Source organism: Tasmannia lanceolata, unplaced genomic scaffold (genome assembly GCF_043159265.1).
Source record: "Tasmannia lanceolata isolate RefF3 unplaced genomic scaffold, GAP_Taslan_0.1 ptg000002l, whole genome shotgun sequence".
Classification (NCBI taxonomy): domain Eukaryota; kingdom Viridiplantae; phylum Streptophyta; class Magnoliopsida; order Canellales; family Winteraceae; genus Tasmannia; species Tasmannia lanceolata.
The window spans coordinates 53,374,431-53,385,816 of NW_027518679.1; the positions used below are offsets into that span (position 1 = coordinate 53,374,431).

Genomic DNA, 11,386 nt, shown 5'->3' on the forward strand with positions numbered 1-11,386 from the left:
GAAAATAAAGGAAAGGAAATTCGTAGGGTCTTTAGAGTGCGTAGGGAGCCAATCGTGTGTACTTGGTGCATCTCAAAAAAAATATAAGATCTATAGACTGCTTCAGAACTGATCTATCAAGATGAACTTCTTAATTATAGTAAAAACAGTCATCATATACCACGGGACATAGTTAGCAAAATGTGATTCGGCAGAAAAAGGGACGGGAAAAATTCGAGTTTTATACGGTATTTGTTCAAGAAAACGGAAACATGAATAAATGCCTTTAAACTTTTGTCATTAACAAAATATAGTGAGCGTAAAGCTGGAAAATTGGCCAAAAAATGTGTTTAATACGTCTAAAACGTGTTTTAAAAGGGTTTAGAACGTTTTCCTCAAAAAGAAAAAAATGGAGTTTTTTCTTTTCTTTCACTGTAAAAGTTTTAAACGGACAACCTCAAAAAAAAAAAGAGAGAAAAGAAAAAAACACAGAACGATTTTTAAAACGGAGTTTTGCTAACTAAGAGACGGGAGAGAATGTTAATGTATAAAAGATTAAATAACGCCTTATCTAACAGCTCAAGCTTATTAAAAAGTGCACATGAAATGGTCAGCCCAAAAAAGAGGGGCCACATGTGCCATGTGCAGGCCAAAATCGTCACACTTGAGGGAGAGTGTTAAAGTATAAAAGATTAAATAACACCTTCTACAACAACTTAAGCTTTTGGAGTAACTGGTTATTTCTCAGTTGTTTCAAGGGAGAGGAAAAAGTGCTTTTTTTTGCTTGGAATTTTTAAGGATTCCTTGCAATTGGCATCCAAACAAAGCCTAATAAGAGCTCCTTGCTGGCCGAGGGCCGTGAGGGCCTCGGCGGGCTTTAGCCTTTGGACTTGGCAGTCAGATTGGCTGGTTCAGGCATGGGATCCTCCTGTCACATGTCGACATGCAATTGGCGGACTCAGTTTTACTCCCAACAGGTGTAACTGACTTAGGCCGTGTTCGTTTTAGATTTTGGTAACCAATCAGGCCCAATCCAAATTATTGGACCCAAAATTGAAACTAATTTTGAGTCCAACAATTGGTCTGGGGCTCACAATTATTTGTTGCCACAGTCTCAAACGAACAGCTCCTTGAAGGGATAACATTTTATGTTAAATTGAATGTAACTCTAAATAAAAATTGAAGTGACGTGGTTTCAAGTGTAATAAAACAATGTAAAAATAAGTAATTCCAAAAAACTTCCGTGGAAAAAAGTCAAAAACAGTTCCACGTACTATAAAATCATCAGAAATTTCGACAGACCAGAAAATGTAAAAAGATTTCTCTGCAGTCAATGGGGAGCATCTCTCTTTCTTTTCCAATTTTTTTTATAAAAAAAATCTTTTTTAAGAGGGATGCTAAACTCACGAGCGCCCTTGCAGACATCAGTGACGCGACGCTTGGATCCATGTCATTTTGCTTCTAATGTTTTCATTGCCGATTTGACTCAGTAAACCATTTTCATAGGATTATCCTAGCTGTATGATATCCATAGGATGATCCTAGCTATAGGATCTATAGAAGACTTGCATATTTAGAAAGCTATGTTGATCGGAGGTTGTAGACACCCCATTTTGACCTGACCCAATTTCTCAGAGTCGAATAAAGATCCCAAAATCAAGTCAAGTTCCTGAACCCCTGGATCCCGAAACCAATTCCCTAATGTCTTATAAACCGAGCCCTAACTTTAAAAATTGAAGAACCGATCCCAAAATGCAGAAGAACCCGAAAAATCCTCATTTGCTGATTATTGTTGAAGTCTTTGGAGGCCCGAATGATCCCCCGGATTCCTTGGAGAACCCTTCATTTAATCGCCTCAATTCTCTCCCTCATGTTCCCAAAATTTGCAAAAATTACGAAGTACCCCTGAGTTTTTTGTATTGGCACTCCTCTATTCGAATCCCCTGGGCTCCAATGTATATCGGCACGGTCCTATTTTGATATTTTCACTAACCCAATTTGTCTTGGGATTTAAAGAATTATCAAATAGTTTTTACATTTTTCCAAAGCACTCCACAAATGAGAAAAGACAAGCAAGGAGTGTAATTATCAAAATATGGATGTGCCAGTATCATTTCCCTAGGAAAAGATACAAGAGAAAAGTAATTCGCTCTTCCCCTTTTCTTGCTTAGACCACCCCTTATAGTGTAGAAAATACGCTAAAGAGGGCTGTCCATGGAATACGAGGGGCGAAATATATCATTTCCCATATAAAAGAAGGGTGGTTTATCGAATCATGGGTGTGGTCATACCAATTACCATGCACATCTAACCAAAGGGGAGAGGATGAAATGAATGGGTGTGTGTAATTATCAAAGCTTAGGGATGCTGATATCAGCACAATCCCCCTCACCCATAAAAGAGACCGAACTAGGGTTTGCTAAGCTGCAACAGAGAGCAGAATAGAGGGAGAGGGAGGAGGCCGAAGGCTCCATTTTGTCTGGCCAACCTACCCCTTCCATCACTACCCCTGCAAATCCGACCCACCTCAACAGCCACCACCTCTTCACTCACCCCTTTTCCATTTCCATTAACCCATTTCAGTCATCTTCTCCGGCCGTCCTAGCCGGAATCCGGAAAGAGACCACCAATCTCCATCAACTCCACCTCTCCCATTTTCATCACCATCAAACCCACTTCCTCCTCTATCACCCCCATTACCTCATCAGACCCTTTTCTCCAACTCCATTGAAACCAAACCCCTTTTGCTTTGGCCCTAGATCCTTAGCCATGACCCTGTTTCTCCATCCAAATCTCCATTAATTTCAGCCATCGTCTTCCCCAACATTCATCTCCAAAACGCAAGATCTATTTACCAATTTCTTACAAACCTTGCCTTCAACACCTCTTTCCTATTTCTGCAAATTGAGCTGAAGCCCTACCATTTCAAAGTCCATATCCTCGTTGTGGTTAATTTGAGAAGAAACGGAAGCTTGCTGGTCACCCGGATGTTGTCCGAAAGAGAGCGCGGCTGCAAATTCCCTATCAATTCTGGCCAATCTCACGGTCAGTTCTTGTCGCAACAAAAGCTAGGTACATCAACTTCTCTCTATTACTTTTTATTACCTCCAAAATGTGATGTGCTGTTCCTTTTTCCTCATTTTGTTTGTGATCACATCTGCTAGCTTTTGATTTATTTCTCTCTCTGAGAGTTTGTTTTTAATTCGCCATTTTACTCCCATCTCTGGTTGCTCCACCGAGGATCTAAACTTTTTTTTTTTTTTTCTTTTTTCGGTTCCTATGGGAGGCCTAATCTTTGTTTACCTTACCCATTTAGGTTGATTTTCCTATTGATTTCCAATATCAACATTGCCCAGTCATCATAATTACCCTAGGCCATTATGTCTCTTTTTATGACCAGATTATTAAGGTTCTTCTTGGAACTGTTAATAATTTTGGGAAGGCCATCTCGGCAATAAGAGACCAGAGGGTTTAATGTAGTCTTAGTCTTGGAAGACACAATTCCATTCTCAGAAGGTCGGTATCTTTACCACCATGTTTTAATAATGGAGTAAATCTGCTCGTCTTCTCTCTATACGGCAAGCTGTCAAAGGCTATTGCAAATTTGAGAAAGCTCAATAGCTGATTAGGGAAGAGAAGACTAGCTTAATTCAGGCCAGTGTAAAAACATGGTACCATGTACACATTAGTAGCTTATTTGAGTTGCACTTTTTCCTTGTGCTTTTGATTTCTGCTATCTCTGCCATCCATTTACCCTCCTTGAGAAATGGTGTTTATAGGTCTAGACAGTGATCAATGGTGATAGTATAGTATATCTTTCTGTTCTAGGTTAATCACATAGCTGTTTTGTTTATGAAAACAACCTTCTCTTGCAAGGTATCTGGATTAGCCTCATTTTGATGGGCAATTTCAGAAGAGGGTAGTGTCTGCCTTAATGAAAAGACTCCTTGGTTTGTAAAGCAATTATTGAGTTTGGGAGGGCGTTGTGATTAGGTCCTTTCCGTTCGTTTGTGGTAGAAAGGCCTATATTAGGGGATGATATAATTTCACTTGTAAGTTCCTCAGGGCTTGCATGGCTTATATGACCCACTTTATCGGAGTTTCTTGGTAAGGTTAACCTTACCAATATCTTTCGGTACCAATATCTTTCGGTATGATCACACGTAGGCATTTTGATCACAAACTTATGGGACAACCCTGCTTATCGACACTCCCCTTAGACTTGATAGTTGAGTTTGTGAGTTTTTAGAATAGCGTGTCTGTCTTAGGCATATAGAAAAGTAGCAGTCCCCTTTTTTTGGTTGAATCCCCTTTCATGTCGCGTCGATTCCCTTTTTACAAAAGCAACAAAAACAATAAAAATAACAAAAACAAGAAAAACACGAAAAATACAAAAACAAAAAAAAGGGCAAGGATGCTGATTGCAAGGTCACTCGGAGCCCTATTTTCATTCCATTTCGGATTTTTATCGCGGTTTCCGTTTTGCATCGGTTTTTCGATGTTTTATCGGGTTTTGGGACGAGCGATGACGTAGTGTAATCCCTTCATAGGGATTGTCCTCGTGAGCCCTTAGGGGATGATGTAGCGTGGCCTCTTCGCAGGGATTGTCCTCGTTGAGCCCAATGATAGGCTATGACGATCGCGAGATTGAGAATTTTCCCATCTTTAGAGGACAAGAATCGCCCCTTGAGCCTATCGTATGTCCCCTTTTCTTTTCTCTGGCATTTCTGGTCCTTGCACACAGTCTATTTCCCAATTTCTTTTCTTTCTTGCATCTTTTGACTTCTTGTGTGTTTGTTTTTAGTTTCTTGTGTGTTTACTCTCAGCTTGCTTACTTTCCAGCATGTGATTGGTTACTGTTATCTTTTGCATAGGCTCGCATGCTAGTGTTTATTCTATTGCTTTGGTTGTTTACTGCTTTGCATTATCTTCTGCGTAGTTAGGTGCATGTTAATGTGTTCACTTTCTTTGATTATTTGCTGGTTAGTCTTATCTCCTACTTAGTGATGCATGCTTGAGTGCTTACTTTACTGCTCTGATTGCTTATTGCTCAGAACTATCTCTTGCTTGATTGCATGTTTATCTTTATCAGCATGTGTTTGGTTACTACTTTCCTAGCATTATACTTGTTTAGCCGTAGTTGGAGACAGGTATTAGGGTCATGCAACGTTGGGGTGCACGCGAGTTGATCAAAATGGGACCACTTTTTTTGTAGATAAATCGTTCGTTTGGAGATGCTTGTTACCATTTTACGCCTTTTCGCCTAAAATTCCTTAAAACTAATAAAAATGGCATTAGAGACCGAGTTTCTCGGGCGAATGGGGTGCCTAACACCTTCCCCATTCGTAACCAGGCCCGAACCCTTCACTTTGGAAACGTCGACTTGCCTTCATTCAGTACAGAGTTTATGGGTTCTAGGCCTTAATCCTAGATGGCGACTCTTATCTTTATTCCCATCGGATTCCTTGGATCTGTATGGGGGACATTAATTTAGGTACGACTTGATTTCGGGTCATTTGATCCCAAATCCAGTGGTATCGCACGCCATTATTCTTAGATTGCGAGAGCAGCAACATTTAAAGAGCCGCACGGAGCCCTCCAACTCTTGTGGAGATCGAGAGGCAGCGTTGTTTCATCTCGCCGTTTCCTTCGAGGGTCCCACAGAGGGTTGGGATCATCCTATAGAAATGATTTTGGGGGCACAATGTATTTACATTGTGGCACATCAAATAGACGGTTTAGATCATCCAATGGTGTATGCTGTACAATACTTTTTGGAAAATACCGGTCTACGTGGGCTCACACCATATAAAATCTCTAAAATACCATCTCCCTTCTTATAACCGCATTTTTTTATTGGTTGCAGGCTAACTAGCTATATGGATCAGGTGATATAGGAAAAAAACAAGGTATGTGCATACTTTACTTAATTTCTTTTTTCTCTTTGAATGTTAATGCCTTGTCACATTTGGGAATTGAAACAACCAATGAAGGATAACAAGCAGGGTATATAAAAAAAAAATCAGCTCCATACAAAAAAAAATTAAAACATATGTACAAGTAAGAGAGAGAGCTGAATCTATGTTGCAGATCTATGCTATGATCAAAACCAAAACAAAATGCACGCCCTTCCAATAGGCATGATTATGGCTGTAACTTCAATTTATACATAAATGGACCGACAATTTATTCCAAGACAATAAAGACATCGCTTACACCTCCTTGTTCCCATATTATAGCCACTTAAACACCAAATTAAATGAAATAAGGATATTTTTTCTTTCTTGTTTTTTGGAGTTGAATTTTTGTGATCTAATTCACCCTATGTTGCATGGATTCGGATTCGCGTGTCAGGATCCGACACGGATTCGAGGTCTTGGATTCGGCAAGCCCCAAAAAGTAGGATTCAGATTCAGTATTTTTTAAATAAAATAAAAAATTCAAAATTAAAAATTTAAATATGAATATGTGTGTGTGTGTGTGCATATATATGTATATATATATATATTCATGAAAAATTTGAGGGTAGAGGGTTGTTGCGAGTTTTGTATTAAGAGAGTCAAAGGAGGAAGGGGTTGTGCACTGGAGTTTTTATTGAAAGAGTGCGTGTTGTGCTTTCATATAAAACAAAAGTTAAGAAAACACATTTAAAGGGAAAATATACATGATTCGCATTTTAAAAGAGAAAACAATGAATCGGATTCGCCCGAAAAAACAGGATTCGTGCGGGACACGGCTACGACAAGAATCCGGGTGTGTCTCACGAGAATCCATGTCTGATTTGCATGTGGAGACGTGTCGACACCGATTCGGCATAGTGGGGCAAAGAATCCATGCAACATAGAATTTACCATCCTTCACTACACTCAACTGTCTTTCCAAAACAAATATTGTAGAGGCATGTGAAGTTCATAAGAGCCTTAAAAATGATGAAACATCTTCTATAATCAAAGATGATTTTGATGAATAATGGTATAAACAAGCTGCAAGCAACAAAATTCACAAGCATCTGAGCCCATACCCTCCATGACATCTCTTTGTTTTCTCTGCTGGAGTCACTGTAGCAGTAGCATTAATTTTATTGTTCAGTAAAAGAAATGTACGTGATACAGAAATGCCGAGGGAATTATCACTTAGTGGAGAATTATCACTGAGTGGAGAAGTATTACCTGTTGGCCATGTGAAAGAAAAGGTTTGTCTACCGTCTTTTATGTCTCCTTAGCCATTTTATAATTTTGTTTTAATGCATATCAAGGCAAATATTGGAAGATGGAGTGTCCTAACATTATGTATTTGAATTTGTAGATACTGGCAGCAGGCATCAAAAGAATGATAGTGCCTAACTCGAAATTGAAAGACTTAGATGAAGTGCCACATGATGTTCTTGATCAAATGGAGGTATGTTACGTCTTTTGAATAGTTTGCCAGTTATTTATTTATTAGGATGACCCTATGCCTTCTCATTGTCTTCAATGTATTTGAAAAACAGATATTACTTGTTTCGCAAATGAAGGATGTTCTTGAACAAGCTTTTGAAGGTGGATTCCCTTAAGATGCAACACTAGAGGTTAACTGTCATATTGGCTCTGTATATTTTACTTCTTTTTAACAACCATCCCTTTTATAGGCCAACTGTGGGTAAATGCATTCGAAATTTGTTGTGTTCTACTGCTAAAACCAAGGAAGCAGGATTCTTCCCTGGGAGCCTTCGATTCCCGCTTCAATTCCCGCTTTCGATTCCCGCTTCGATTCCCGCTCTGGCAACCTTGAGTAAGATTCTTCCCTGGGAGCCTTCGATTCCCGCTTTCGATTCCCGCTCTGGCAACCTTGGCTAAAACTAATATCATTGCCATTTAGCATTTCCTACTAACCAATGTTTTCAGTCTTATTTTTTTTTATCAGTTTGTGTGTGCACTTTGTAGATTTTGCTGTGCGAACAATGCAAGCCATGCTTCAGTAGAGGACACTGACATTTTTTTTTGGACTTAATGATCAACTGAAATTTGTTTTGTTTTTATTTTTGAACTCCTTGTTGCAGTTCTTAGTTTGCTTTAGGAAGATAGGATGCTTTTGTCTTAGAAGATGCATGTAGGGAGGTGGTTGTGGTTTTTGTGTAGTACGTACGAGTTTCAGGGAGAAACTATGTGAACATCTATATATGCTTCATGTTTAAGAAGTAGTTTCTCTAGTGCTATTAGGGGTGTAAACGAGACGAGCCGAGCCGACCCGAGCTTGGCCAGGCTCGGCTCGTTAAGTTCAAAAGCTTGGCTCGGGCTCGAACCAGGCTCGGGCTCGGCTCGGTCAGGCTCGGCTCGCGAGGCGAGCCGCTCGTGAGCTTTAACGAGCCGGTTATAAAGTTTCGCCTCTGTCACTAGCAAAAGCAAATTTCAAAAAAAAGTAATGATTACAAATAAAAAGTAAAATAAGCTGGTTTATAAAGTTTCGCACCTCTCACTAGCAAAACCAAATAAAAAAAAAAAACGTAATGATTACAGCTGGTTTTATAAAGTTTGAAATGGAAAATTACGAATAAAATGTACTAAGTTATGACAATTAATAAAAAAATTACCAAAATATTTTCAAAGTTATGACAATTACGGTTTTCGATTTCACACAGCGGTTATTTTTGCGTTGACATTACATACGTACCATCATACCATCGTTACGTATTTTTTTTCACACGAGCCGAGCCTGGCCTAGCTCGGGCTCGGCTCGGTTCGGCTCGTTAAGGATTCGAGCCGAGCTCGAGCGAGCTTCCGAGCCCGAGCCAAAATTGACACCCCTAAGTGCTATGATCGCTTGCTTTGCCACCAAATCAAATCTTTCTTCTTTTGTAGTTCATTGAGAATTGGGTGTTGGAGTGTACCTATTATCTTCTCTTACCATTATCTATTTTTAGTATCAGTGGGGCACTTGTTCAATGATCCAAACCACTTTTGAGAGGCCTTGCTATGTATGGAACACGCTAAAATGCCCCCCCATTGAACAATTCTAACCCTACAAGTATAGCCTCTAGGTAAATGGTTAGAGAATAAGTAACTGTCTAGATTCATCAAGAAAAACTCAACAGATCAAAAGGGTTAGTGTAATTTAATGTGCATCATTTTGGTACATAGATAGCAAATTTGGATTATTTAACAAGCGCCTTTCCTCACTTATTTCTTTGCTTGGAAATTATGGACATGTATCAGATAAGAATTGTTGAGAGCAGTTGGATATAGAATCTCATTCCCTAGAGATTCATAATGAAATGTGTAACTCTTGTCTAAGTTCAAATTTTGTTTTTATTTTGCAGAGAGACGAGATTAATTAATGGCTTTGTCAAGCAATAGTAATGCTGATACATCTGGGTTAAGACTTCATTCCAAGTATTGTTATTGTGGAAAGAAAGCAGCTCTGAAGATAACTGAGATGGATTAGAACAATAACAAAGGCCGCGTATTTTACACTTGTCCTGTTAAAATTTAGAAACTCTAACATGGACGCGAAGGCAGTGGTGCTGAGAGTACGAGGGACCAAGACCGCTTGAAAGTAGTCCAGAATGAAATTGGGTGGATTAAAGTAGCAGGAGTTGTGGGGTTTTTCTTCTTTTTTTGTTTTGTTTTATATATATATATATATATAGGAAATGGAGTTTCACTGTTCGTGAGCTCAAGCTCATATAAGCTTATATGGGCCCGAGTTCCCAAACTCATGGGTCCCGCATTTTTTGTGGTGATCCAAACCATTCATTTGCAAGGCCCTATCATAGATAGGGTTAATGCCAAAAATGAGGACCATTGGATCATCCTAACCCCTCCAAAAGTGGAGGGCAAAAATGGGCAGATTTGTGGACAAATAGTGTGTATCCATTTTTTCCTCCACTTTTGGATGGGTTAAGATGATCCTATGCACCTGGTTTTTGGTACACACCCTATCTATGTAGAGGCATTCTAAATGAATGCTTTGGATCACCCTAAGAAATGTATGACCCATTTGTTTGTGCACTCTAGCTCATAGAAGCTATATGAGCTCGAGCTAGTAATTGAAATTCTTGTAAAGGAATGTTTAATGTACTGGGTGAAATTTTATGAATGTGTATTGTTCTTGATTTAATTGTTATTTCTAACATTGCAAGTATGTTTTGGGTCGAAGATTGTAACTGTTTTTAATTGAATGCGTTCCTCATATACTATGAATGCGTTTGCCTTACAATATATGAATTTGTTTTGGGTACCTTGTCATCCATCTATTGCTCCCTTCATACCTCATGGTAAAGAACAAAAGGGTAAACATCAGCTCTGAACTCAGTTGAATTTTGAATCAACTCCAAATCAATCCCTAAAATCAAATTCGTGTTGAGTTTTGAGTTCTTGTTACCACATAAAATGGCCACCCAATATTATTTTTTTTGAGAAGGTAGATGGCCACCCAATATAACCTCTTTTATTAGCCCAAACAATTCCCTTTTGTCCATTGGGCTTGTTTCAGTTGGACCATATGGGCGGCTGGGTTAGATATGCTGCAAATTCATGAAAACCAACGTGTCATTGTAATTTTACACGAGGATATTATTCTAAAATCACTCAACTATCATCAGTCCACACAAGCTCCCAAGCTCCCAAACACATACAATTATAGGTGTCCGTGTGTTGAATCTGCCTTTAGAATTGTGAACTAACAACTTCAATTGTAAATGCAAAGAGTTTCAAATTATGACTCTTTGGGACAAATCAACAGACACACAAAGGGCAAGCTATGTAGGCAATGCAAACATGACGCATTAATTCAATAGGTGAAACATTTGGTACAGATCTTGTGGTCTTCCATTAGGCTGCTATTACAACTAATTTCAATGGTAATTTGAGGGTAAATCATTCAACAGACAATAGCCACTTGGTAGGATTTTCTTCCAGGAAGTTGGACACACCTATTCAATTGATTATCGTAGCAAATTCGGCTATCAAGTGCTCATCAGATTCGTCCACTACCAGAGACACTTTATGGTCTGGATATCAAGCCCAGGGCAGCAAGGATTCTCGGCTTGCTTGTGGCCGTCCTTGAAACCTGATTTGAAAAATTCCAAACGAAATGCCATGGATTGATAGAAGACTTAAGGAGTTATTCTAACTCATGTGAAGTATTTTCAGATAATGAGAGAAAACCATCACTCCATGTTCATTTGAACAGATCTTCCATCACATGCATATGCTAACAGCAAAGAGCCAGTGATCTGCTCTTTCTTTGGGATTCAATCTTGAATTTCCACATAGCAGCCACATAGCAGCAGATTTTGTCTTATTCATTTAATTCACCCTGTGTGGCTGCTCTCTCATGCACCAGCCGTTCCGTGGAATGCCTTCTGCGATGGTCCCTAGCAAATCCCAAATAAAGGACTAGGATTTCAATAATAAAGTTTGTTACTAAA

The 11,386-nt window shown here is 39.1% G+C and overlaps 1 protein-coding gene across 4 annotated transcripts; it reads left to right on the forward strand.

Moving 5' to 3' along the window:
• Positions 1-2,421: 2,421 nt before the first annotated feature.
• On the forward strand, positions 2,422-10,074 carry LOC143878713 (lon protease homolog 2, peroxisomal-like). Of its 4 annotated transcripts, none has more exons than XM_077380962.1 (7): positions 2,422-3,051; positions 5,846-5,888; positions 7,092-7,171; positions 7,285-7,377; positions 7,469-7,517; positions 7,607-7,749; positions 9,275-10,074. In XM_077380962.1, the coding sequence occupies exons 3-6, from the start codon at positions 7,094-7,096 to the stop codon at positions 7,747-7,749; spliced, it is 363 nt and encodes a 120-aa protein (XP_077237077.1). In that variant the 5' UTR covers positions 2,422-3,051; positions 5,846-5,888; positions 7,092-7,093; the 3' UTR covers positions 9,275-10,074. The 4 variants fall into 4 exon arrangements, with proteins under 4 accessions (XP_077237077.1, XP_077237085.1, XP_077237089.1 ...); XM_077380970.1 differs by lacking the exon at positions 9,275-10,074 and adding an exon at positions 7,902-7,994; XM_077380974.1 differs by lacking the exon at positions 7,607-7,749 and having other exon boundaries at positions 7,469-7,546.
• The last annotated feature ends 1,312 nt before the right edge of the window (positions 10,075-11,386 follow it).

Coding starts and splice junctions, on each gene's coding strand:
- LOC143878713 (XM_077380962.1), top strand. CDS start 7,094: ATGCCGAGGGAATTATCACTTAGTGGAGAATTATCACTGAGTGGAGAA. Junction 7,172..7,284: donor TTGGCCATGTGAAAGAAAAG/GTTTGTCTACCG, acceptor TTGAATTTGTAG/ATACTGGCAGCAGGCATCAA. Junction 7,378..7,468: donor ATGTTCTTGATCAAATGGAG/GTATGTTACGTC, acceptor TTTGAAAAACAG/ATATTACTTGTTTCGCAAAT.